At 39.4% G+C, this 27,802-nt stretch overlaps 1 protein-coding gene across 2 annotated transcripts in view; it reads left to right on the top strand.

Moving 5' to 3' along the window:
* camkk1a (calcium/calmodulin-dependent protein kinase kinase 1, alpha a) overlaps positions 1–27,802 on the top strand; it is a 52,727-nt gene that overhangs the window by 17,259 nt on the left and 7,666 nt on the right. For both annotated transcript variants that reach the window (XM_088279524.1, XM_088279523.1), the window contains exons 2-15: positions 6,310–6,735; positions 8,295–8,342; positions 9,645–9,698; positions 12,216–12,267; positions 12,849–12,982; positions 16,383–16,419; positions 16,767–16,788; positions 18,214–18,302; positions 20,265–20,464; positions 22,054–22,107; positions 23,003–23,076; positions 24,754–24,841; positions 26,649–26,777; positions 27,579–27,682. In XM_088279524.1, the coding sequence (XP_088135650.1) occupies positions 6,421–6,735; positions 8,295–8,342; positions 9,645–9,698; positions 12,216–12,267; positions 12,849–12,982; positions 16,383–16,419; positions 16,767–16,788; positions 18,214–18,302; positions 20,265–20,464; positions 22,054–22,107; positions 23,003–23,076; positions 24,754–24,841; positions 26,649–26,777; positions 27,579–27,682 (1,400 nt within the window). In that variant the 5' untranslated portion in view covers positions 6,310–6,420. The remainder of the gene's footprint in view (positions 1–6,309; positions 6,736–8,294; positions 8,343–9,644; positions 9,699–12,215; positions 12,268–12,848; positions 12,983–16,382; positions 16,420–16,766; positions 16,789–18,213; positions 18,303–20,264; positions 20,465–22,053; positions 22,108–23,002; positions 23,077–24,753; positions 24,842–26,648; positions 26,778–27,578; positions 27,683–27,802) is intronic.

Here is a 27,802-nt window from a genome sequence, read left to right as displayed (position 1 = left end):
GAGGATTTATCTGTGTTTTTAATTGTAATGTTAAGATTTCCTCCGTGTGCATTATTATGGCATCTTCCCCATTTCTCAGCCTTTAGAAATGATGTTTTTTTTTTTTTCTTTTATTCTGGCCTCAGATGGTGTTTGACATGTGTATGCAATAGAATGCTGGCACGGAGTGAGAGAAGCCATGTAAAAGTGAAAGTGGTTCACTAATGGAGTCATTTGTCCAACAAACCACTCTGGAGCTTTTACCGTTATTGCCTCTCGGGTACTCGTGCAAAGATGGTCGCTGTTGAAAGCACTTGATATTCAACCGCGGCTACTCAAGGCTTTCATTGCTTTTCACGGATCAATTTCTGAATTTTTTTCATTACAGCAAGAAGTGGTTGGTGAAGTTGGGCATATGGATTTTTTTTGTTGTAATCTTATCTTCGTACAAAACATATTAAGCTAGTTCTTAATGTGTGTGGTGATCCCGTCAAATGTTGTTTATTTTGAAGATGGACATCTATTTAATTTTTTTTTTAATTCCTTTTTTCTGACTGAATTTGTTGTTGTTTTTGCACAATTTCTAGAAACAGTGTTTGTGTACACTTCAGCTTTCCTTTTTTTTTTTTTTTTAATATTAACTGTATTATTTTATTTCAATATTCACAACTATTTGTAAAGAGCCAGAGCCCTTATTCCAATGAGTAGAAATTGCATATACAGGACAAAAACATGAGAATATGACGGTTGCTTTTCAGGGAGATGTCATCACTGCACAAAAGAATAATTACACCAATGCTGCTACTCTCCTCGCGGCGGGATATTGCTCACACATTCATAATGGTCCGAATGGCGCAAGATGGAGAGGGACCTATTCAAACACTGATTGTCACTTCTCGGTATTTGAATGAGCAAAATATGACATCTCTATTTTTCTCTGGATGAGTCAGCAGTCAAACAATGCATTTCTCTTTAGTTTTAACAGCCTTCCCGATGCTCTGGTACTAAATAATAGTAATCTAAATTGGTCAAATGGTCAAACGTTCTTAATTTAGAGTTCTCTGGTTGTATGAATATGCATTTATCTTGTCTGTACAGCATTTTACATCATTTGTTTTGTTTTTCTTGAAGAGTTGAGTAACAATTTTATATAGTGGCCTGATTTTGCGTTTGATGTTTGAATGAGTATCTTTGAGCCGGGATATAACACAAAGTAGCAAAAGACTGTATTTTCCTGCCCAGCGCAAACTGAGCGCACAGCGCCGTTGAATTATACGCATGGATCGAGTTTTCTCTCTTTTGGTATTTTGTTAGATGGAGGCAGGATGAAAGGGGCATTTGCGCCATTGTGGGTGCGAACACAGTCAAATTGTTTGCCTTCTAATGGGAGTGCACCCCACGCCTCCATTCCTTTTAAATTAATGCATGGAAAGGAACTACAACACATTTATGGATTAATTGGCCTGGGCACTGAAATAAAGACTTCTACCTCCGATCGTGTTTGACAAACCCCACCAGGCCAACCAAGTGGGAAAATTTACACTCTTCAAAGTTCGTCACTCTGGGCCTCAGTAAATCTACCCAAGAACTTTCTTTCCTGATTTTGAAACAAACTCACAGGCCAAAATGGCGCCTCTCGGTGGCCCATCACGGAATTTCATGGTGCTCCAGACGGGCCAAAGTCTGTCATCAGATTGATTGTAGCAATCATATGCATGTTAATTTGGGTCGAGTATTTTCAGTATTTCAGTATATTTTTCCAAATGCTCCACCTTGGTTGTCCTGATAGTGTTCACTCTGTTCATATTTAGCCAGTCCATTTAGTGGATTTTCTACTTTGTGCAAGTTTGTAGAAGCTGCAAGAATGTACAATCAATAGTAAATGTTTTTTTTTATTTTTTTTATTGTGCTGGCTAAAAATAGTTATTGATCAATTTCATAGTCGATTTGTTGCCGATTTATCAATTAGTTGTTGCACTTCTCAGTTTTCCTGTGATTTAGAGTTCCAAACTTCAAGCACAATATGTCTTTATATGGTTACGCCATGCGTTAATTAAATTCACTATAATTCCTGTATCAACTGGAGTCCACGCTGCGAATTAATATTGCCCGCTGTGTAAGTGCTCTCATCCACTGCAAAGGAATATGTGAAAGTATTTTGCTTTTTCCATCAACTGTGCTCGAAAATCATTGGCAAGCTCACAAACCCAATCTGATGGTGGGCTCGTTAATCATGCAGCGCTTCATAAATGCTCCCTCTGTAAATCGGCAGGCTAATTTGGCGCTTTTTTTTCTACCGCAATACACCCAGCTTTCACAGCAGTTCCACTTTAGAAGTTTGCTTTTGTGAACATTGCCATATTTTTTTTCACACAAATTCAACAGTGTACACCCAGGATTAAATGCATTTGACAGTATACTGTACATCGTGTATGTGAAAATCTGGAGGTAGTCCCCCTTATGCAATGCACCAGTATCACTGGGACCAGACCAGCCCAAATGCTTGAGGTTTCTACATATGTTCTTAGTTTTGAACAAGTCACATGGACACCTCCAAACAAATTTGACCGTCTGTAATTTCAGTCAGCCTTGAAGGTGGCATTTTCGAAGCAGCACTCTCGGACCATGCAGACGTAAAACGTGCTTCACTATGTACAAAAACACTTCATGGCGGACTTAAAGGGGAAGTCCAGCCAAAAATTTCTTTTCAATATTTTTTTTACATGCAGGCACACTAGTCGAAAGTGGCATTCTGATTAATATTTTGTTCGAGGAATATGAGTTAAGCAGTAAAATCGACCTATTTTTGTCCATCTCAGGAGGCAGACATTTTGTCATCACAATTGCTCCGGGCTCAGCAATGAACCAATCATTGCTCAGCTTCTGAAAACATTTGAGCCGTGATTGATGGTTACCAGAACCCTGAGAAACGGTCATTTTCTTACAACAGATTTTGCAAAATGGCTGCCCCCTGAAATGCCTAACTCATATTCCACATACACAAAATTAAAAAGAATGCCATCTTTAGACTAGTGGAGGCGCATACACCGTTTTATTGCAAATAATTTTTGGGGGGTTGACTTCCCCTTTAAGCCTCTGTAGTTTCTGGGATGTTCCCGAATACCCAAATTGCTTTGCTTTTATCTATAATTGAGTATATGACAGTGTCTCGATCCTGACAAAGTGATGATCTGAATAACCTGTCCTTTGACATAATTGTTTTGAATTGCTATTGCAACCTTAGAGCGGTTTAGACCAGATGATGTCATTGATTATTGTGAACTTTTGTGATTCAGAGCTTAAACTTGACTTGAATTTTGTTGTTTACAAATGGCTTCAAAAAACGCAATCATTCATTCCAATGAACAATAAATGCACCTTGTGTAGATTAGGGAAAACAAATCCAATCTTTTCCACCCTCTTGTTTTTAAAAGTCGTTAATTAAAGATTTATGATATTTCATAATTCCACCCCACGCTTCAAGTGACTCATTAAAGCTCCAAATAATGTGACATTCTGGCATATATTTATCGTGATGAATATAAACTTCCGACTACAACTTTATTTCTAAATCTGCACCAAAATATAATGCCCTGTTGCTCCGTGCATACAATTACACATCTCTAAAAACATTTGTGGAAATCTGGCGTTAATAAACAAATGTTAATGACGATGTAAAATGCTGAAAATTCAACCTTGGAGTGCGAAATGCAGAATTATTTCTACTCTTTGCCCCTTTATCAAGCTGCTTCCAAATGGGTGGCAAGCTACCGGTACCCTTTGTTGGCCATGACAACCAGGCACAAGGGAGTGCTCACGTGTTGGTCATTGTGTCTCGGTAATTGCGACGATGATGAATTATCCTAGCAGCACGGCCTTGCGTTTAGCGTGTCTGCCGGGCTGTGTGGAGTTTACTTTGTCTTCCTCTACATTCCCAAAACAAAGACGCCGAGGTGATGGGAAAAATCCCTCACCGGTACCATGCAGCAGAAAATGCGTTTTGTGCCCGTGATGGCGAGCTTTGTTGTGATCAGTGGCGGCTCCCTTTTTTTTTTTTTTACAAGAAATTAAAGCCGAAAGACAAAATGCTAGACGCACCTCACCTCATATCTGTTTTTATCAGTACATTTCATGGTGCGCCAGTCGAGCTGCATTCGTTTGATAAGAGTGCAGGAATCAAACGTAAGCTTTGTAGCTTTTGAGTTTGGGATTTGTGTGGCTTTCATTTCAATGTGTTTATTTCAGCATGTGCACACGAATGCTTTAGTTTGAATTTATTTTGCACAAGCATTGTTTCAACCATCAATTTTAGCGTCGTCATAGGTCAAGCAAGAGTGTGGTTCACTACTCCATAAAAAGTCAACTCTAAATATTTACAGGTCAACTTAAAGTGACTTCCAGCTGTTCAATTTTTCAGTCCTTTTTCGACAACATGCTGTTCTCTGAAAGAAGCTGAACTGTTTAATTCATTGTTTATCCAACAAATGTCCAGGTTCAATCTGAATTGCATTTAAGCAGTCCTCTTCATTCTGCTGTTTTTTTATCTTTACATCATGAGATGAAAACAACACCAGTAGGTCACCATTGCGAATTTTCTGATGGGATGTTTACAGAGGGAAGTGGCCACTTACTTAGCACTCGTGCGGCAGTGCCATCAGTAGTTAACAGAAATACAGAGAGACTGGAAAAGTAAAAGAAATTAATTGAAGTGGACGTCATTGAAATTGTTTCACCGTTTGTTATAGAAGATGGATTTGAGGCCAAGAAGATCACTGGCGCTGTATTTGTTGATCTGTCCGCCGCTTATGATACGGTTAATCATAGGTCACTGCTGATGAAGCTGGCGAAGACGATAAACAACTCACATATCGTCCGGATAGTTGAGTGTCTCCTATCTAACCGTAGATTCTTTGTTGAGATGGACGGAAGGAAGAGCCGTTGGAGGAGCCAGAAGAACGGCTTACCTCAGGGCTCTGTTCTTTCTCCAATACTCTTCAACATCTACACCAACGACCAACCTGCCTTCAATAATATCAGAAGATTTCTATACGCTGATGACTTGTGTTTAGCAACACAGTCAGATAGCTTCGATACCATCAAGCAGAGACTTACGGAAGCTCTCAAGATATTGACTGAGTACTACCTTCGATGGTCACTAAATGCGAACCCAGGAAAAACCCAAGTTTGTTCATTCCATCTGATCAATAAAGAAGCCAACACCACCATGGACATCAGATGGAATGGAAAAGTCTTGAAGAATACTAAGTATCCTGTTTACCTGGGGATAACATTAGACAGGACTCTGTCCTTCAAAGAGCATATCCTTAAACTGAAGAAGAAACTCTCGACCAGAAACAACTTGCTTGGCAAATTAGGCAACTCAAAGTGGGGATCCGATGCTGCCACAATTCGAACAACTGCGCTTGCATGCTGTTACTCAGTCGCAGAGCACTGTGCTCCAGTATGGTCAAGGTCTGCTCATTCCAGCAAAGTAGACCCAGCACTCAGCAGTACATGTCGAACCATAACTGGAGCCCTTCGTGCAACCCCATTGCAGCACTTGTATAGGCTAGCGGGAATTGCTCCTCCATCCATTCGACGAGAAGCTCTCACTCGCTCTGAGCGGTACAAGCAGTCTCATGACGAACGCCACCCTCTGCACGACCACAATGAGATCCCTAGCCGACTTACATCCCGCAAGAGTTTCATCAGAGAACAACCTCTCAATCCTACTCAAGCTACAACTTTCCGTCTACAGAGATGGAAAGAAGTTGTCACTGATCATCCTAACCCCGCACTTCCAGAAGTGAGAGAGCAGCTTCCTGTAGGAAGCACACTTACCCGCAAGGACTGGGTAACGCTCAGCCGCGCGAGGTCTGGGGTAGGCAAGACTAAAAACAATCTATTACGCTGGAACATAGCGACAGACGCAAGATGTATATGCGGAGAAGAAGAGACGATGGATCACATCCTGCATCACTGTCCGTCTGGTCCTCACTGTTCCGACGAGGATCTTCGAGATGTCACAGATGACGCCCTCTCCTGGATCAGGCATTACCGCGACAAGATATGAATGAACCGTTTGTTATGAATTTGACTGTCAGCTCCATGTGAAAGAACTGCAAAAATAATAAATAAATTTGAAAATGAGTATTATGATGTACAGGTCAAATTAAGCAGTGCATGTTAGGTTCATCCTGAAAATTTAAGATGTATATTCCTATTTTTTTTGTGAGTCGTATTTATTAAAATAAAATACTCAGTCAGAGTACAGCATTTTCATATTTTTCTAAAACAATTTTCCCGTTTTCAATTTTCTGCACTTGTAAGACCCAGGACACTGTGGACGCCAGCTGGTCCAGTTCACATTGATGCTGGTGGAGGCTCAATCTTACTCTTCCCGCCAACTCCGCCTGCGCCAAGCCCACCTCCCCTCCTGCCATGGCGATGAGCAGCGAGCCTGGCATGGAAAGGCTAGAGTCCAGTTCTGAGGAACAGAGCAGCAGTCTCACAGACATCCTGGCCGCCATGTCAACGGACGATCCGGGCGGTTCTGTGAGAAATGGACGTTCTCAACTGGACAGGGATCTGCCTAGAAGGACTCAACCATCACGTCCTCAGTTGACGGGAAGGAAGTTCTCTCTACAGGAGAGAGGTACTTACCTCTCCTCCGCAGGGGGCTACACACACATCTCCCCTCGAGTGGCTCGAAGGCCCACGGTGGAGTCTAAACGTGTGTCCATATCAGACTCTCAGGTGAGGATTCATTCAAGTCATGAACATTTTTTTGGACTTACAAGCATAGAAAAATGTTTTAACCAACGCAGATTACCTCGTATGTACGAAATGTTTGAAAGGAAAATGTCCACGAGTAGAATTTTTTTTTTCCAATTTGCAATACAGTGCTTGCATGACCAATAAACCACAATGCAGTTTTTTTTCCTCCAGATATGCTGTAGATTCATCAAATAGGTTCATGGGTGCAAATAAATAAATAAATAAGCACCATCTGAGAGCCACACCAAAATGTTAATTTGCACCACTGCTTATAGAGTATATACAATACAATACGGTATAAGTGAGTCTGTCCTATTTTTTTTTTCCATTGCCTGTCTCTTTCTTCATCCACTGTCCTACTTTTTTCCCTCTTTATCTCGCACCAACCAATCAAAGCAGGGCTGTGTGTCTTAAACTGGTGGGATAAGCACTTGTTCCTTTCATTAGAAGTACCCCAATGTCCCCCTGTTGATTGTGTTTTCTATATATTCCAATTTAGCCTTCAAATGAAACTTTAGCGTTTTAATTGACCACACACGTTACAGTGCTGTTTTTCCTTGCTTTTCCTAATCTAAATGATTTTCAGTGAATAATCGCTGATCGACAATTTATTAGCTCCTATAATAAAACCAGCCACCTACAATAACAATATTTACTTTCTAAACATAAAGTGAAAGCAACAAAATCTTTCTCCCCGTAAAGCCTCTGAATCAAAAGCGATCCAGCGTTTGGCTTGTTAATGTTCTTGACCAGACTAAGCTCTTCTTTTGAACTCTTGTTCTCATCCCTGCCCACACTCCATCACACCATCACACCAGTCAGCAACCTCCAACACAAAATCCTAGTCCCAGCTGTGATTTTATTTATTTATTTTTTTTTTTATTGTTATCCCTGCAAGCAAAACATTATATAACTTGCTTTATAATGGTATTATTTTTTTTTTCGGAAGCACTTTGCCTGGTGGCCTTGCAACATGAGCTGCTGCTGTATTTTTTTTATTTAATTTTTTTTGTCATGCTATTCTCGTCTGTTTTGCACCATCGACAAAATGTTCTTCCCCTGCTCTCAGCCTGGGAACACGAGCCTCAGGCGTTGCTCTGGCTCAAGCCGCCACCACCTACCAACTCCCATCAGAGATGCGTTGCATCCATTTTCACCATGGATCCATCTCTTGATCCTACAATTTGAGCGCTCACTGATTTTGGTGTGTGTGTGTGTGTGTATGTCCCCACACCATCTAAAGCCTCTGACCGTGCTGTCGTTTGCTCTCCTCTACTCGCTGTCTGACACTGATTTGTAGTGGCGGTGGTTGCTATGGAACGGCAAAGCAGCTTTTCTAAGCAGTACCACTCTAATGGACTTGCAGACAGTAAACACAAACTACTGACTGCACCCTCAGCTACCCTGCATCAGAAATCAACACAAATGACCACATGTTGCTTCTGTAATTTATTTCTCGTTGCCAGTGCGCGTTAATGAAGATTGATGATTGTGCTTCATCTCTCCGACTTTTCCCTCCTAATTTCTACCCCTCACAGGATTGTATCCAGTTGAACCAGTATAAGCTGAAGAGTGAAATTGGAAAGGTGAGTTTGGCGGTTTGTTTATGCCTTTTTTCTGTTTCACTGTTGAGTTTGTTGTTTTCAGCACAGGTGCACTAACATACAATGTAAAAAAAAACAACTTTTATCCTCTGATAGGCAATCAAGTAGAGCATTTGTTCATTACTTTTAAAATTGAAATTTAAAACTGTAGGGCTGTGACGATAATTCGATATCAATATGTATCACGATAGTTGGGCGATTGATATCAATAGAAAATGGTATCGATAAATTATTGATAAAAAAAAAAAATAATAACGGCCTCAGCTCGTCACAAACTCCCTCCCTTTTAGGAAATACAACCTTAGGCTTACGCATGCGCCGCTGAGCTAGGGTGACTCAAAACAAACAAAAAAGAAAAAACATGTGGCCAAACGTCTGGCCCGTAGCTCCATCACACGAGAGCGAGACCGGCGTACGTAGCAGTTAAGCCGATGACAAGCACTCTCCCCGGACACGCATCACAAGGGAGGCCGGCGTGCGTTTGACTTTTTTTCTAGTTCATATTCAAGATTAAATGCAACATTCTAAAATAAAGCAAATCGGAATTCATCGGAAATAATAATAATAATTTGATACATATTGATATTGACCAATATCACACTTGCGTCACAATATAGTTTTCAGCCATATCGCCCAGCCCTAATCTACTGTGCATCGAATACAATAGCTGCAAAACTATTTTATATTATTTATGGTCAATTTTGGTGCTGTCAGTGATGTTTGTAATGGCATGTTTCTTCTTTCTTGATCTGTTTTTGCTGTAGGGACAACACATTATAAACTCACACTATCTTTGTATTGGCAATTTTTTTTTGATAGAGGCGTTATCATACTTTTTAATGCAGGTGTTATTGATGTATTTTATGATTAAACCTTTAAAATAGGGCGGACATATTTTTGTCACACACTGTCGTAATGAATGTTCAGTTTTAGTCGTTTGGAGTAGTTTAGCATTATTTTGTAGGCATTTTGGATAATTGGAAAGGATAATGCACAAAGATTTCTTGCATCAGTGAGTTGTTGACTAATCACGCAACCTGTCTTTCACATGTTTGGTTTACCTTAAAAGCATCAAAGTGGCAGAAATGTTCGAAGCAGACTACCCAATCAAAAGCGGTAAATTGAGATCCTGGAGCAGAGTGTGTGGTATTGAAATGTTGGTTTTGAATGGATTCAGTGCAGCCGTCTCGGATGGATGCTTTTGTTTGTTTTATTAATTAACTAAAAAAAACCTCAAAACTTGGATTCACAACCTCATTTGATCCATTCTCTATTTTTTTGCAGGGTTCCTATGGTGTGGTTAAACTTGCCTACAATGAGGATGATGACAAGCATTATGTAAGTCAGCAATCGTATTAACGTATTAACCACTCTCCCTCTGTTGTGTAGACAGGAGGAGCTCCAGAAATTTCCCCCGTGTCATTTTTTTCCCCTTGTCTTCCACCTCAGTGGCTTTCTGCTGCTTTGATTTTCTCGTTATCTTGCAAACATCAATTTCCACTTGTTGTGCATCCACCCATGTTTATTTTTTTAAACACATATTTTTCATTGCAAAATATGATGTTGGGATCTTCAATACCATTTTTCAGACCAGTACCATTACTCAACTATTGAGTATTATAGGAGGACCTATACATCCTAATAAAGCATTTTCCCTTAAAACTGCATAAAATAATATATTTTTTTACATGTGTTCATAAAATGCATATTTTGTGCAGAACACACAATAAAATTCATTTAAATAAATAAATCGGTCAATCTACTTTGTACGTCCATACCCTTACCTAATGCTCGTAATAATAACAGCACACATTTTGTTTATTTAATTTTTTTTCTTATCCCGTACCCGCTTCACGGTCGACTTGGGACCAGTCCAACGATCTGCTGGTTGACATTGATCGACTGTTCGGGCACACCCACTCAAAATTATTCATAGCTGTGAATGTGAATGGCTGTTTTGTTTTTATTTACTCTGTGATTGACTGACAACCATTCCATGTACCCTGTGGTTTGCCAAAACTCCGCTGATATTGTATGTTCTAGCTCTTGCTATGACAGGAAATGGGACACACAGTAGAAAAATGGTGATGGAAGATAATTGCTGCCGTCATAACCAAGCAATTTTTATGCCATTTGGGGCACGGGTGATATTTTGGGTTAAAGGGGACATTCTTAAATGGCCATTAGCCAAGCTCATTCATTTATAGCCTTTTCTATTTTTTTTTTCATCCACCACAGTTTTTCTATGTATAAACATTTTTTCATCACCAATGGTTTTAGCAAATATAAATCCTTCTAGGTTTTCTTTCCTTCATATAAAGCAATTACCAGACAATGCATACTCGCTGTCAGTTTTGTGCTTTTTACGCCCACCACCAAACCTGAACACCTACCCATGAGTCTAATGCTGAGAAAAAAAATGCTGGCCGAATGAAAAACAGCACGAACAGGGATTCCAATAGAATGTTGCAGTATTATATCATCCAAGGACAAGGAGAGCCTTGGAGATATGCACGCACGCATCTGGTTTCGTCCTTGAGATTCATAAGGAAGAGTACTTTTTTCCCCCCTCACGTTTAAAAGCATTCACTGGTGGCACTGATTGTTGAGTGCGAGAGAAATTGTAGCCTCCTGGGACAGATTGAGGGTTATTGCTGCTTGTCTGCGGTGAGGTGAGTATCAGCCCAAATAACAGTGACGAGAATCAAGAGCGGAGAAGTTGAATAATGACAGACGTAGACGGTTGATTCTGTTTCCTGGTAATTTCAATTTTGTTCCACGCAAGCTTTTGCATCTGCAGCTCGAGCCACACATTTACTGATTTATTCATGTATACTCACATGGACAAAGGCAGGCGTACAAATCGACGTGCTCCATGCAGATCAAGATTGAGAGCATAACAGTCGCCACTACTAGCTTCAATAGTGACGTCAACCTCTCAGTTCAGTTCACAGAACAAATTCGGTAGACCACCACTTGATGTCAGGTTTGTTTAAGAGTTTTCAATTAAGCTAACATGCACACTTTTGGAAGATGGAAGAAAGCTGGAATACGCCTACCAGCAATGAGCTCAGATTTGAACCCTATAACGCAGAATTGTGAGACAGATTTTCTGAACACAGGAGCAACAGGCTCCACGTAATCAGTCTAAATCTTTCAAATGTGGTCTTAACGCTGCACAAATGTGAATGAAATAGAAATGTCCTTGATTGCTTGAGCCAGAGCTGGGCACTTGACCCTTTTTTTGCTGGTCAGTCCCCCACCCTCTGGCTGCTATCTCGGTACGGTTCCGGCCTCAACCCTTTGGCCTTATTCATAAAAATTCTCCCCTGACCCTGTTACCCTCCCTCAAAAAAAAAAAAAAAATGACGCCACTGATGCTAACGCCAGAGGTTTATTTAAAGATCATTAGCTAATTACAATTCAAATCAGCTGAGCTTATTAGGGGCTTAATATGGTCTTGTTTGTCTCCTTATTATCTGAACCCCCCTCCCCTCTTGGTAATGGTATGCCCCCGTAGCAGGTGGGTGGCGCACTGCTGTCTTAAGTCTCTTCATACACAAACAGTGTGCAGTTGCGCTTTTGACGGGTTCTGAGACAATTTTTGTCATTTGCCCATTTCGCGAGTGGGTTCATCACCCGGACAAGGGCCGATTCGTGGGCTGGACTAAGATCAACCTTTGTTAATTGCACCCTTTTTTAAAAATTGTCACTTCTTCCCCCCCCCCCGCATAAAAAATGGCCGTCTGCCCGGTACTGGTGGGCTGGACCGTTCTGCCCCCGGGACGGACTGCCCAGCTCTGGTTTTAGCTGCGCTCATTCTCAAAGTGACCAAAGTTGCTTTTTGCTTTGCAGGCCATGAAAGTGGTGTCCAAGAAGAAATTAATGAAGCAGTGTGGTTTTCCACGTAAGTCTTTGCCCTCCGCACACCTTTGAAAACACAAGAGGTTAAGTTTCTATATTAAAAAAAAACAAAAAAAAAACATCATAATTATGACAGTTTTTTTTTTCTTTTAAAGATGATCACAAAAAAAGAAAGAAAAAAAAAAAAACGTCAGCATATCTCTGTAAATAAGTTTTGGGACCGATTAGCACTGAATTGCTGCATTAGAAAAGGTCTAATCACACTGGACCATTTTAGCCATGCTGGGCTGTGTGCATGTTTTAATGAAATCATTAAAATATTTTGATTGCATGACGAGAATGTTCATATGCTAAGTAGTGATCAATTTTTCAATGTGACAAAGTCATTAACGCCCACTCACCCTGTCATTCGAATCCGGTTGCAGATGCTAATAAATGGAGCTGTTTCCATGTGTGTATGAGGGCATGCAAGCGTTTGTGTGTGTGTGTGTGTGATTTCGCATGTGTGGTTTAGGACTGTAGAATTTTACGTGATGGATAATGCCGCATAAAACTTGTTTCGAGCAGAGATCAGGTTTGATTATTTTCAAATTTTGTGCGTGTGCTGACTTTGGGATTGTGCAGGTCGGCCACCTCCGAGAGGACCAAAGGCAGTCCAAGGAGAGCAGCCCAAATTCTTGGGACCACTAGAAAGAGTCTACCAAGAGATTGCCATCCTCAAAAAGCTTGATCATGTCAACATTGTAAAACTGGTGGAGGTGAGTTTATCACTTTTTTTCTGGTCAACATGAGAACAGAACTTTCTGAATCCAACCAGTGCCAGTGTATTAGGTAGATATTAATGATGAAATCACACTGAGTACAAAGCTATGACATTTTCTTAACAGTTACAACCCGTCCAAGAGACATGAAAAAATATCAACATCATCATCAACATCCAGGACATAAGGGGGTTTAATCATTCGATTGGGAATGCCATGGTCCTCTTTGGAGTAGGCTTACAACCATATCAGTGCACATGTGCTCTTGGTGATTAAATGTGCGACACTAATACAATAATAACATAATAATAACACGGGCTTGTAAAAGAGAGCAAGCCTGATTTAAATAAAGGTTCAATTAAAATCTTGACACCATCTATGTACTTTATTCTGCACACAATGAAAAATAAATGACCGACCCCTGCGGAACAAAAGGAAAAGAGACGTTCCAATAGAGGGAACATCGACAGGACTGGAAGCAAACCGGGGAACTAAATTTGCCTCAACAGTCAAGGTCAGTTGGGTGGAATTGGAGCTGATTGGCAGAAAGTGGGAGCAGTGGAGGACTGAATAGAACAAAGAAAACTAAACTGGGTTATGATAAGATAATAAAAGATTATTGTCCTTTGTTTTTTATTTATTTATTTATTTATTTTTTATACTGCGACCCATTATACCTAATGGGTTATGGACATCGTGTGTGTGCTTATGTTGGGCCTAATGATTGAATTTACTGTAATGACAGTGGCAACATTAGCCTGCCGCACACCAAAGTCTCGTGCGATGCACGGGGTTTAACAACTAGTTTACATGTGTGGCTAAGAGTAGGGCACAGCTCAGGCGTAGCCAATCAAAATACACAAACTTTCACATTACAAAAAAAAAAAAAAAAAACATTTCTGGGTTTTGACATAGCCAGAACCTGTCGCCACCATGCTGCTGCCAAAAAATATGAATACCGTATATAGAATAGACGGTATTTTGGTGCACTAGTGTAGTCGGGATTCGGGGGTGTAAGTGTACACCCCAGTTTTAGTTTGTGGCTTTCGTGTGTTGCCGTTTCCCTCTCTGTCGTGCGTTTCCACATTCCGTCACAATTGCGCACCACACCACTTTACTTTCACATACAATCGCATTTGAGTCTGGAGATTGATTTCGACAGTTTAAAAATGTTCACTTCTTGCCAATGATGAACTCCTTTGTTGCTTTGACAGCATCTTTTGGCTCATTATCTTGCTTTTAATTAATCAGTCTCATTTTTTTTTTTCATCAAACCAAAATGTTTTCAGTCCATAGCAAAAATGTAATTTCTCAATACTTCTGGAACGGAGTGCATGTGCCCAATCTCATTATACCCGATTGGTTCCCTGAATTCTGCTTGGGTCAAAAGCACTTTCATTATGGGCTGACTATGCGACTGCATTCCAGTCCCTCTTTTCTCTCGTTTTGAATATTGAAGCCCACGCAGAGCAGAAGAGAGTAAAAGCAATGAATGTGATGTGTCCATTTGTCACAGATGGCTGGGACAAGAAGGAATATCATCCTTGCTGAGTCATACCGTACCACTTTTTTATAATTTATTTATTAAAAAATTCTCCGTTTTTTTTTACATGCCTGTAAATTAAGATACTCTTTCTTAGTCAGCTACTACATTAGTCAACTGCAACCAAGAAAAGTACCACCTCACTTGGGGGTGAGAATCTGTCACCACCTCACACATGTTTTTTTCTTCTTTCTCTGTGATGATTTACGAGTTTTTATTTATTTATTTATTTATTTTAATAAGGACACATAATTCCATGATTTCCATTAACAGTTCAGTCAACTATCTTTCATTAAACCAAACTGGAGATGTGTGAACTTAAATTTGCTGAAAATGGCAAAAATGATTCTGAGCATTACAAAAATCAAACAGTCATGCTTTAATTGTGTATATTCAAATTATTGTCCCCAAATAGAAATGGTACGGCATTAGTAACTGAGTTAAAGGGACACTTGGATGATCTTAACATTAGCACTTATATAATAGGTTTGCATGTAAAAATGTCATCAGTACTAAAATGCACCCCCCTAAAAGCCTCTGCAGTGATTTACAGGCTTTTATTGGGATTACATTTACAACAAATTGGCAACATTACATTTTGGGATTGTGTAAAAAAAAAAGTACAAAAATAAATAAAATAACAATAAAGACGATTGGTATTTTGGTGGCCGGTACACGGCACGTTAACGCATACTCGTTGTGCCATAGTGACTGATCCATTTTAGCTTCCCACGTTTGTGTTTCTGCAAGCATTATGTTATTTAATGATCCATTGTTGTGTAATGATCCACTATTGGGTAATGAGCCAGTATTAAAATGCAAAATGCATTTAAAAAAAAATCAATTACTTCTCCCAACGCCTACATCTAATTAATTTTTGCATGGGAGGATGGCTCCTATTTAGCACAACAGCATCTTTTGGATCTTGAAAAATACAAGCAAAGCAACTTACAGTATATCACTGACAGAACTATATTGAAATCCGTACAAAAAAATGTGTAAAATGTGTATTCTTTGTATGTTTTACTTCATTTTATTTTAGAAGTTGTCATCCTTTTTCATTTTTATGACAGTCAAGAATGTTAAAATGTTATTGAGAAGATTGACTTTGGCCGTCCCACTGTAACAGTTATTTTAGTTAACCAAAATGAAAGAAATAACTAAAATAAAAAAAATATATATTTTCCTTAATGAAATAAAATAAAAACAAAAATGCTTTTAAAAAACGAAAACTACGTTTTACGTTTAGAAAACTAACTGAAACTGACTATAATTATAGCGAAAATGTCCTTAGTTTTGGTCTTTGTCAATTTTTGGGGTTTTTGAAAAAACTAAATCTAATATAATCTGATAAAGCCGACCTGTAAAAGAATTCAAACTAACTCACTTTAAAAAAGAAAAATACTAGATTAGAAGCAAGCATTCTAAAATGGACTGACACACACCAAAAGGCATTTTTTTGACAGACCTTTATCTTCCCACAAGGATGTTTTACCCAGTCGCCTTGCATGAACCGCACGAGGACATGTCTGTTTATTAAACAGACCTTCACTCAGATTGAAGTAAGCCATTGCGGGGGATGACATTTTTAAATGAAAGCTCCTCTGCTGTCTGTTGCTGAACTGTAAGCTGCTTTTATGTGCTTCGACGGAAAAGGTCAAGTAGTGTAAAACAGTCCAGTTCAAAATGACTTTGCAGCTGTCATGAGGAATCTTTTTTTTTTCTTTTTTTTTTTTATGTCTGGCTCAATCCATATACATTTGCATGCATTCACAGATTAACCCAAAAAGTATTTTTTTTTCTAAATGATAAATGTCTAACATGTTGTCTCACGCTGTCATTTTCATGAAACAGGTGCTGGATGATCCTTCCGAGGATAACCTTCACATGGGTATGAACACTGTATTTAGTTTCTTCCTTCGTTTTGTTTTTTTAACATTCTAGGACCTCGCGCTCATATAACTAATTCAGTTTGTCCCTGGCTCCCTTTCCACCTCCTCAAGGCCCACTCTAACCCTCTTCAGCACTGCCAGGTCACAGTTGGAACGTCAAACTCATCACATGTTTAATGTGGCCCATTAACAAAATCCAATGCTCTAATTCAATGCAATAAATTTGCTGTTGGCTCGCTACCCTGAGGCCGCGCAGTCGCCAAACAGTGCAATGTGTGCATGAATTAATGACTTATTGTGTGTTTGCCATTCATATTTACTTAAACATTCTCTTTTTTTCTGACAGTATTCGAGCTGATGTGCAAAGGGTGAGTGCAACATGTCCTGTGTTAATATTTGAAGGTTCATTCCCTCGGTTTCTCTTCCTCCGCTTGCTCATTTTCTTCATTCCCTCCATCCGTCCGCCCTCAACCTCAGCTTTTTGAGTTTTCTGCTACAGAGCTCACTGTGCCGGTCTTTGCGCCTTTTCTGGCTTCAAAGGGATTTGTAATAAGTTCATGCTTATTACCAGAAGAAGTCAGTTCCTACATGCTTGGGCTGCCTCCCCCAGAATGCTAAAAATGGGATCAAATGAAATGAGACCTGTTGTTATTACATAAGAGTGGGAGGGAATGTGGTATAACATGACATGCACGCATACAGTTGATTGGATTTACCATTTGATCTTTTAATCTCGGAGCACGAGATCACTAAAACGCTTGATGTTTTTGTTGTCACTGCGACTTTTGCCTTGACTCATCATGAGTTGCCACGTAAACACCTTAATCGCTTGTTTTTTGACATTTAAAAAGTTGCGCTCACACACCCAGATTATTTGATTGGAAACTAAATTTTGTGGTGTCAAATTTGAACTGACAAGGTGAAAAAAAAATCATGCCATAATACCAGAGAGAATTAATTATTTTAAAGGGACAGAAGGAAAACATGTTCCGATGAAGTGTGACATGATTTACCGGTTAAACAACAAACTAAATTTTCCTATTTACATTTTGAAAAAAAAAAAAAAAAAACAATAAAATGAAAATACTGTCAATTACATGCATTTACAATGGATAAAATATGAAATTACTGACAGTATACTGTCATTTTCCCCTTTAAGGATTAACAGTGTCCTTTACAAAATATCTATTTTCTGTGGCTTATTTTGAATCCTAAAAACAAAGCAAAATATTGACCTTGTGCAAAGCCCCGCACACTGAACAGCTCTTGTGTGTGACAGTGTTGTGAAACAACCTCACTCTTAGAGCTCTCCTGAAAGTGGGGAAGTGAATTTCATAACGCTGATTATGAAAGTCGAATCAATCCAGATTAATCAACGACTCCCACTGGCATCTTTGAAAACCTTTGACCTCCCATGGGGGCAAGTTGAGATATGTGATGAAAGCATAACTTCATGGAAACCGATATACTACACTGTGCTCAGATCCTAATTCAGTATTATAATTAAACGTACAGGGATTATCCCAATGTAACCGCACTCTAGGCAGACAGATGGCATGGTAATCACAGCCTGCCAATCAATGTCGTTTACTCCCCAAACATCACGCCCAGTGCAAATCCCCTTCAGCCAAAACCTTCCGCTGTAATTGGGCAATAACACCCACGAGCATACAGTAAATGCGCCATAGGTGACTTTGAAAGTTCATTTCGGAGGACTATCTGGACATCTATCAATTCCAAGGGCTAATTAACATGGAAAACTGTGAAATATTGTGTCAACTGTTAATTTGCAGGCCGGTGTTGGAAGTACCCACCGACAATCCTTTGACAGAGGAACAGGCAAGATTATACTTTCGAGATGTCATCCTTGGCATTGAGTACTGTAAGTATCCCTCGCGTGAAAGCCTCATAAGGGGGCCAGTGAGTGCAATATAATTCAAATTGTTTATCTTTTTATTTATTTATTTTTTTATCTTAATGTCCTTATTAAGCCAATTGTTTTGTCTGCCAAACAGGACATTTGTCCAAAGTGGATTTCACTCTCCAACTAATGGAACATTCCATGTTTCTTTAGACATTCCCTGGTTGGCTGCAGTAGATTAGTTTCACAAGACTTCGGTCCTAATGATTACGAATCAATACCGTCTCGCCATTGCAGCCTTCGGATAAGTGCAGAGAGTCCTAGAAGGAAGATAACATCTCATTGTGAAGAGTTCTTCAGTGAGTTAGATGAACCAGGTTCCTCTTGAAAGCCTGCCTTTGAGTACTCTACTTGATATTCTATGCTTAAGCTCTTCAAATTCTTAAGATTGTCTTGAAGTCTCCATTTGAACACCATCTTCAAATTGAAGTGTTGATTAATGCCCATAGCAATCAGAATGTTTTATCGACTCTGTTGTTTATTATGGGGAAACACATCTTTTTATTTTGTTGTATTTTGAATGTTATGAGAAGCAGTTGAGATAAAAAAATGGTTGCATGGATGGTGCTCGCGATGAGTGATTTGTTGGGACTTCTTTAAGTAAGGCGATGGTTTCGATCGTATGATCATGCTACTTTAAGCTATGTGTGCATTGTTCTGTTGGACCTGACTGCAGTGTTCCATATGCTGGACCCGAGTATTCTGTTGACACGTTTGCAGCACCAGGTGGGCATTAGTGGTTTAGATCCGACTTGGCAGGCACAACTTTTCGTGTTTGTCTTGGTTGCGTTGTGTCCCACTCTGCCCCACACTCATATGATATTCCTCAGGGTTCCGTTTCGGGGCCTCTGTTGTATTCATTACGTGACCTTATTCACCGTGCGAATAAACTGTTGTGTTTCCTTTCACTGCTACGGGAATGACAGTCAGATCTATGTCTGTTCCTTAAGGTCCCTTCTGTCGCATCTGGAGGAAATCAAATTCTGAATGGCACTGAAGTTCTTGAATTTCAATGAAAAGAAAACCAAAGTTATGATAGTAGGGCATCCCACCCTGTTGGCTTTGGACCCCTGGTGTCTTATCTAAAGTCAATCTCGAATCTGGGTTGTAACTTGGACAGTGATTTTAAATTGGACTGGCTAATTAGTTCTGTTGTTAAATCCTGTTATCAGTTATGTCGTACAGTGCTGTAGGGTTCCTGTGTGGACTTTGCATGTCTCCCGTGCCAATATGGGTTTTCTCCGGGTACTCCGGTTTCCTATTGAATATATATATAATATTGAAACTATATAAAAATGTGAACATAGGCTAGACATTTCGGGAAGTTGGACTTTGGTTCGGACCTTTTAATTGGAAGAAATTTTAGTCGTTGACCTCTGTGACTTTTAATTGAATACCTCTGCTCTAAATGGTCCCAAGGTGTGACTGGGAGAGCAAGTGGTAATTCGTTGTAGTGTGCTCTACGATTGGCTGGCTACCAGTCCAATGTGTACTACTGCCCGAAGGCGACTGGGATAGGCTCCAACACGCCCTTGGGAGGAAAAGTGGCTTAGATAATGGATGGACTTAAAGACAGACAGATTTTCCAAAATGGGCAGCTCGTTAGATATTACTCAATATTAAACCTTCCTTTACCTTACTTTTTTTTTATTGTACCTAAACCAAGGACATCATGAATAACGTCATCACTAAAGTCAAGTAGCTCAGTGACAAAAATTATTTTCTAATATTTAAACCTTTCAAATGGTTTCATTTAGCAGTTTATATATTTTGTCTGTTCAGGCTATTATTAAACATATAAAGATAATCTGCATTTTGTAAACCAACTACCAAGCATTGGATCATGATTAAAGCCAATATTAATTTTAAGTGCTAAATAAATTTTGCCTGTATGATGTTTAGACCGCTAACTTGTCTCCACAGTGCATTACCAGAAAATTGTACACCGGGACATCAAGCCTTCTAATTTGTTACTGGGTGATGACGGCCATGTAAAGATTGCAGATTTTGGAGTGAGCAACCAGTTTGAGGGCAAAGACGCTTTGCTGTCCAGCACAGCGGGTACTCCTGCATTCATGGCGCCAGAGACCTTGTCAGATAAACGCAAGAGCTTCAGTGGAAAAGTAAGTTGGCCTTGGAGTGGATAGATGGTTGCATAATAATACTTACATATAATGAATGATCAAATCTTTATTTGTTTTTATTTATCATTTTACCTTGAACTGAAAAGGAAAGACATTATTGTGTATTTAAAAAAACAAGCACTCTAAACTTCCAAACATACATAAACTGCAATTAAATACATCCTCATGGCCATTTAAGAGGATGAACGTGATTGAGAATATTTGAATTCAAAAGAGAAAATTGCTGTCAGCCATGCTGAAATTTAGTTATAAAAAAAAAATTAGGGAAAAAAAACATTGTTGTCATGTGAAAAATGTCATTTTTTCATTTTAAAAAAATGGTCGCTGTCGCAAGTACCGATACCTTAAAAGAACGCTGGTATCGGCCCTATACTCGCTCATCACGAGAGAACATGTTTATAAGAAACAGGCAAGCAGGAGAAAAGCCACACAAGCGCAGTAGATCATGCAAACGCCATATTGAGATGTTCCAGCGGAGCTTCCCTCCCTGATTTCTTCTGGCATGTGTGCTAACCGCTAATCAACCGTGCGTGAATGCAAATTCAATTCTTTTACTTGTTTAGACGATAGCCTGCTGCACTGCTATAAAAGCAAATATTATTTTCTCCTTTTTCACTTGCAATGCTCAGATATGTTTGCTGAGAATAACTGCCATTGTTGTTAAATGAAGTGCAATCTTCATATAGTCCAGTTTCATCAGTTCCAATTTAAGAAAAATCCCCCTTGAAATGTCTCGGCATGATGTAGCGCATTTTAACACGACTGCAAACTACGTTTTAAAATGCTCACTGCTTGAGAGAATTATTTAGGTTAGGGTGTAAACCGTCTGAATTCATTAGATATTTTCAATCCGATCAAATACAGTAATATTGCGTAAATCTAAAACCCTCTAAAGGTTATATTTGTGCACACATTTGAGAACAATACTTGGTATCAAAACATGGCCGATAATAGAATGTTAAAAAACACTATACAGCATGTTTTAAATTAATCGTTGCGTCACAAAGACAGCAAAATAGTTTCTATTGTGGAACAACGTACTTATATGTTGCAGTATCCCTCCTTGCAAAATATTTTGGTGCTTCGTGTGCCGTCAAATTAAAAAAAAATGGGTAAATTGAATTTCATAATTGAATTATGGTGAGTAACAATGTAAAATAAATTGAAAAAAATCTAAATGCAACACTGTTTAAAACGGGCAATTTGAAAGAAACCAAACAATTACCTCTCAGTGTGCCTCTTCAATAACTCCCACTCCCATAGTCATTGATTAACCCACACACACACACACACACTCACACGTTCTATGAAGCATGTAGTCAAGGTTAAATAATGATTGTTACGTAATACAGTTAAAAATCTAAGATCAAACAAAATGAAGGTAAGTAAGACGTTAAATCACTAGTTGCTTTTTACCAGTCTTTATTTTTTGTTGGTCTCAGGAATCATTCTATTTACAAGAGGCGATACATAAAATGATTTAAAAGATCATTTTGTAGTTGGGTGCACTTAAATCCTTTTTTAAGTTTTTTTTTCTTTTTTTTTTTAACATCTTACTTTGTTTTAAGGCGCTGGATGTTTGGGCCATGGGAGTCACTCTCTACTGTTTCATCTTCGGAAAGGTAAGTTTCCATAAGAGGGGGGGGCAGAGAGGGGGAGCAAAAACACAGAAGGGATATGCTCGGCTGTGTGAAGAAGCAATTGAGAGCCAATATAAGCCTCTAAGTTGCGTTTAATTTGAGCAAAGCGATAAGTTGCAAAAAATACACGATTACTTACGAGCTCATCATCATTTTGCCTCGTGTGACAATAAGAACCTGAGAGAGATTCCCGTGCGTAACTACAGTTGCGTTGGGCATTGTTTTGGGGTAAAAAGCATCTTCTGATGTTTATAATATAGATTATACCTCATTTAATAACGTGGAGACCCTCGGCTATTCGTCTGAAGCGGATGCGTGTAAAAATCCAATTTTATGGCTTAATCTAACTATTGTAGTTTTTAATCAGGTGAGTTTTATAGTCCAGAAATTACGGTAAGTGGGTGTGACTAGCTAATGAGCTTTGAATAATTTTAAAAGTTTACGAAGTATGAAACCTTTGCCGTTAGCCTCTCGTCATGCTCAGACAAAGCTGACTCCATTTTTCTCTCCTTTTTTTGGTTGCTCAGAGCAAGCCAAGTTCGCCTGTCTGTTGTAGTTCGTTTGCATTAATAGATTAATATTTAGCATTTGTGGTGAGTGTAATGTATTTATTAGTTGCATGTTGTTATATTGCATTGTTAGATAGTGTTGATAGGTTCTATAATTCGCGTGTGGTAATGGAAGTATTAAGAGGTGAATTAAGTTAGTCAAGTCCTCACTGATTGGCCGGGTACAAAAGCACCCTCAGCCTTTCATTTTAACGAGTATCAACCGAATAATTGAATGTGTCTTTGTTACAATTTTCCCTCGAGCAACAGAATAATCAAATTTACCTTCCTTGTGTTTTTTTCCATTGTTTTCCGTGCCCTGCTTGCAGTGCCCATTTATTGACGAGTACATATTGGCTTTACACAATAAGATAAGGACCAAGCCTGTGGATTTCCCAGAAATGTAAGTTCCCCCTATCACACTTCCGCACCGCCACCCCATTAAAACGAGACCGCCCCAGCCACCTCCGGTTCCCAAATAAGGTCACGATTTTCACCATTTGCCTCTCACTACATCTGCATCCCAGACACAAACATGTCAGTGCACTGCCAGCATGCACCAAATGTCACCTGCATGTGATCAAAACAAGCACTAAAAAGGCAAGCAAGGACATCAGAACATTGGGATTACGACATCTTTTTTATTTTCCTTTCTTCTCTGTAACTTCGTTATTACACCGTCTCCCAAAGTGGAGAACAGGATTTAAGGAGACATCACATTTGTCAGAATTAATTGGTCTTTCTACAACAAATGAGGCTGTGTTCCGCATGGCAACATGCAAATTTCTTCTTTCCTGTCGTTCTGCTGGTCTCAAGTATGTCTGAACGTTGACAACACTTCATTGCTAAAACATTTGAGAAGAACAAAATGTCTACGAAGCTTTCACCGACTTCACAGTCACTCCCCCACAACCAGCTTTTAAAGACTCCAATTATTTGATTAATTGTTCTTTAGGTGACAGCTGCATTTCTCACGACACAATCTAGTTTCTTCTCATTCCAAAATGTCCATTCAAACATTCAAATCAGCATCACGCCATGTGAGAGATTAGCCCAGGCTGGAGAAAAAAAATTATATGGCCTGATTTGTGCTATTCACTGTCATGCGTTACACCTTTAGCAAAGTGGGGTGCTTTAATTTCCTTCAAGAAAATGAACTGTTGATTGCAATCCAACATGAGTTTTGTTAAAACACTTTCAGTGCTGTCGTGCTTCCTTTTCGCTTTTCATGTTGGAGTCTGCAACTGTGCAGTATAAATGTTTGCGCCGTCCATGGGTCATTGTGCCCTTCCATTTATTCCCACTCATTTAATTCTGTGGTTAGTCAAGTGTGCGTTGAACTTCCGAGTGATAACAGAGTTTAGATTTCTAACCAGTCTGTTGATTGTCACCACTGCACTTAACTCTGCCTCACTTGCAGTGGATATTAAGTCTCCACACCCAGTTGAAAAAACAGTTATTTGTGAAATAAAATATAATACATAAATAATAATATAATATAATTATATTTTTAAATTGAAATTTGTCCCAAGTCACTATGTTTGTATGATACAGTATTAATGAGACATTCAATATGTACTGTTCCGCTTCTTTTTTTTTTTTTTTTTTTTTTCTTTAATACGGAGGGAATAAAGTCTTCGGCGCATAGCGGTCAGAATAACACCAGAGGGCATGCAGCCATATAATGATGAGCAAGAGTCAAGGGTGAGTCTTGGTGTGTATGGCTTCTATACATCATGTATTCGCTCCAAATTAACCTCCTGTGCCAAAAGACATTTTCCTCTCAAGGTTGTCCCAATCGCTTATGAATAGGGCAGACTGCTCCAAGAAATCAGCATCAACCTCGCTTAACTCCCTTTCGTTAGCACAGAAGAGAGATTGCATGAATAGCGCTTTAAGCCATGAATATAAATATAAACGGAAACAAAGTAATAAAAACAGAACAATCCCCTACCTTGAATCTTGTGGTTGGCTTGCGCACTAGAAGAGGAAAAAAAACAATTTAACTGTACGCCGTTCATCAACATGAAACATCGTGACTCGTAAACAAGTCTCCCCTCCATCTTGCGTGTCCTTTCAGACCAAAAGTCAACGAAGAGTTGCGGACTCTGATCTTGCGAATGTTGGACAAGAACCCAGACACGAGAATCACCATCTCCGAGATCAAGGTAAGACGGGAGCGAGAACATAATGGGTGAAATATATTACACTGGGGATTAGTCTCTGGTTGCCTGGGTGGCATGCCACACACTTGAACTGTCCAGATTTGCTCAACATGCTCCAGGACATGATGGAAAATGTAAGTCCCAGTGGAGGACGGGGCACTAACAAGCACCGGTGTGCGAGGTGAGAGGCTGTGATATCCAATATCTGGAGGAAGGCAATCCCTTTCCTGTTAGTGTCGCCCTGTCACAATCAAATTAAGTGTCAATGAGATCCTGCTTGTCCTTTTGCACACTGTTGGTGCACGTTCTTGTTTTAATTTGCAGTTGTTAACGACATGCAATTCTATTTCTTGATGTTTCCAAACCACTCAATTGCCGTGCAGATTTCAAGAGGAAGTCAACCCAAGAATATGTTCGATGTGCCTTCACTAGTCGTAACACGGCATTCTGATTAATATTGCGTTAAGTAGTAAAATCCTCCCATTTTTGTCCATCTCAAGGGGCGGCCATTTTGCCACTTGCTGTCACCTGAAAATGACATCACAGTGATTCAGCTAACAACCAATCATGGCTCAGCTTCAGAAAACAGGTGAGCCATCTTTGGTTGTTACATGAGCGCCGAGCAACTGTGAAAAATGGTTGCCGCCTGAGATGGCTAAAAACAGGTGGAGCTGATTACCTCATATTCCACAAATGGAATATTAATCAGAATGCCGTGTTTGGACTAGTGGAGGCACATAGAATATAGTATTGCAAAGAATTGCTTTGGGGGTTGACTTTGCCTTTATGTTAAGTTTTATCAATAAGGGTAGTTAGGCAGGGTAATGCGTTAAAAAATAAATAAAAATTGTAATATTATTACTGAGTGCAATAATGCGTGAGCTGCACAAGACAAAATGAATCACCTAGGACGAAACGATCCATTTGATCATTTACAATATAAGTTAACTGAAACAATCCCCATTCATTTCATACTGTCGATATAACCTCATCTTTAAGATTAACCAAACACGACACTACAATAATGTGATTTTCCAGTTTTAACTATGTTTGCTGATTTGATTAATTTGTAAAATAATAAACTAATGGAAGAATGATTTATAATTAATAAAATCTAGTACAGAGTATTCCTTTGAATCGCTCCATTACCAATAAGCTGTACACTGAAGGAATGTGGAAACCTAAACGGTAATATTCTTCATTCATCTTTGTGACAACTGTTATGGCGCTTGTTGTATACACTCGCGTACGAACAAATTCTCTCCGTCATTCGACAAGAACCCAGACCAGGGCTACATTTTAAAAGTACATCTGTAGTTTGTGTATAGACAGGCGCGTCCAGACCTTTTCAGATTGACTAGGTGCATGCGGTATTTTTGGAAATTGCTCAATTCGGAACCCATGAGGCGAAAGTTATAGGAATAGAGATGGTTAATGGAAAAAAATATTTTTTTCTAACAATTTAGAAGAAGACCAAGACCCACTCTTAACTTGACTTATTCGCGTTGAAGGACAAGCCCCGTAATAAATTCCGATATTTTAATTTTTGTTCCCTCCCTGACTTGAGTCTGACCTAAATTTCTTGCTTAATTGATGTGCCTCGCTATTTCATTCGATTTGGTTGTGTAATTTCCGCATAGTACTGCCAACCAAGCAACATCACGCTATGTGCGCATGTTGCACTGTTTGGTAATTACCGAATTGGATAGCAGTTCCCTTTTTTTTTTTTTTTTTTTTTTTTTTTTTTTTTTTGCTGAAATTTCACAGCACTGGTTGCTCTTATCACAGTGAGCTGTGCATGTGTGTTTAGGTGGACCAATGGGTGACTCATGGTGGCACTGACCCTCTGCCTCTGGAGGAGGAGCACTGCTCTGTTGTGGAGGTGACCGAGGAGGACATCAAGAACTCAGTCAAGTTTGTTCCAAGACTCTCTGCTGTGGTAAGTAACAGGAAATGTACTCTCATTTCATCACACGGCTTATTGTGGGTTATTTAACTTACAAATAGGTCTGTTATAATTGAATACAATTTATTGTGTTGCGGAGGGTGGAATAATAATAAAGAATCTTTTAGATCAGGGGTGTCAAAATAATTTTTTGTGGACGGGCCAGTAAGTAATTGTTTGTTCAACAATTCTTCAATTTGTTTTAAAAGGGGGGAATTGGTCACAAATAAATGGCAATGTCTCATTTTTCACTGTTGTTAAAAGTGAAGAAAATATGCTAGAAACAGGAAGTTGACGCACATGATTTGCCCTTTGCGGGGCCACATAAAATGAGGTCGCGGGCCAGATCTGGCCCCCGGGGCCTTGAGTTTGACACCGGTGCTTTAGATCATTAGAACCTTATTTGTGATTCGGTGTATTTCAGTGCTCAGTGAACGTGTCCGGGCTTGTATGACTAAACTTACTCTGATTAATAAAGCGTTTGTGAGTTAAGCAGTAAAATCCACCCATTTTTGCACATCTCAGGGGGCGGCCATTTTGAGACTTGCTGTCGACTGAAAGTGACATTGCAGTTGCTCGGGTATCACCTAACGACCAATCATTGTTCAGATTCAGAAAAACATGAATATAGTCTTGCAAGGAATTGTTTTCCGTTTAACTTCCCCGTCATTCAATTTGATGCGAAGAAATTGGATGTAACTAACTGCATCCGCAACTTGCCCTTGTTTTTGTCTCGTACTACGATGCAAAAAAGGTGTTCTACACGTTTAATACCTTTCTTATTGTGAATTTCAGATCTTGGTAAAAGCCATGTTGAGGAAACGCTCATTCAGTAATCCGTTTGAGTGTCCGAGTCGGAGGGAGGAGAGGTCTATGTCGGCACCGAGCAGCCTGCTCATGTAAGTCCACACATTAGACTTGTCCAGGTTTCTCCAGTACATTTAGCTATTTTGGTGATTAAAAAAAAAAAAAAAAGCACAAAGGTCCGATGTTTGTCTAATATTTACGGTTTCTCGTGG

The sequence above is a fragment of the Idiotropiscis lumnitzeri genome, chromosome 17 (assembly GCF_059441095.1).
Source record: "Idiotropiscis lumnitzeri isolate Australia: NSW breed Sydney's pygmy pipehorse chromosome 17, RoL_Ilum_1.0, whole genome shotgun sequence".
In the NCBI taxonomy this organism is placed as follows: domain Eukaryota; kingdom Metazoa; phylum Chordata; class Actinopteri; order Syngnathiformes; family Syngnathidae; genus Idiotropiscis; species Idiotropiscis lumnitzeri.
This window is presented reverse-complemented; position numbering and strand designations above follow the sequence as displayed.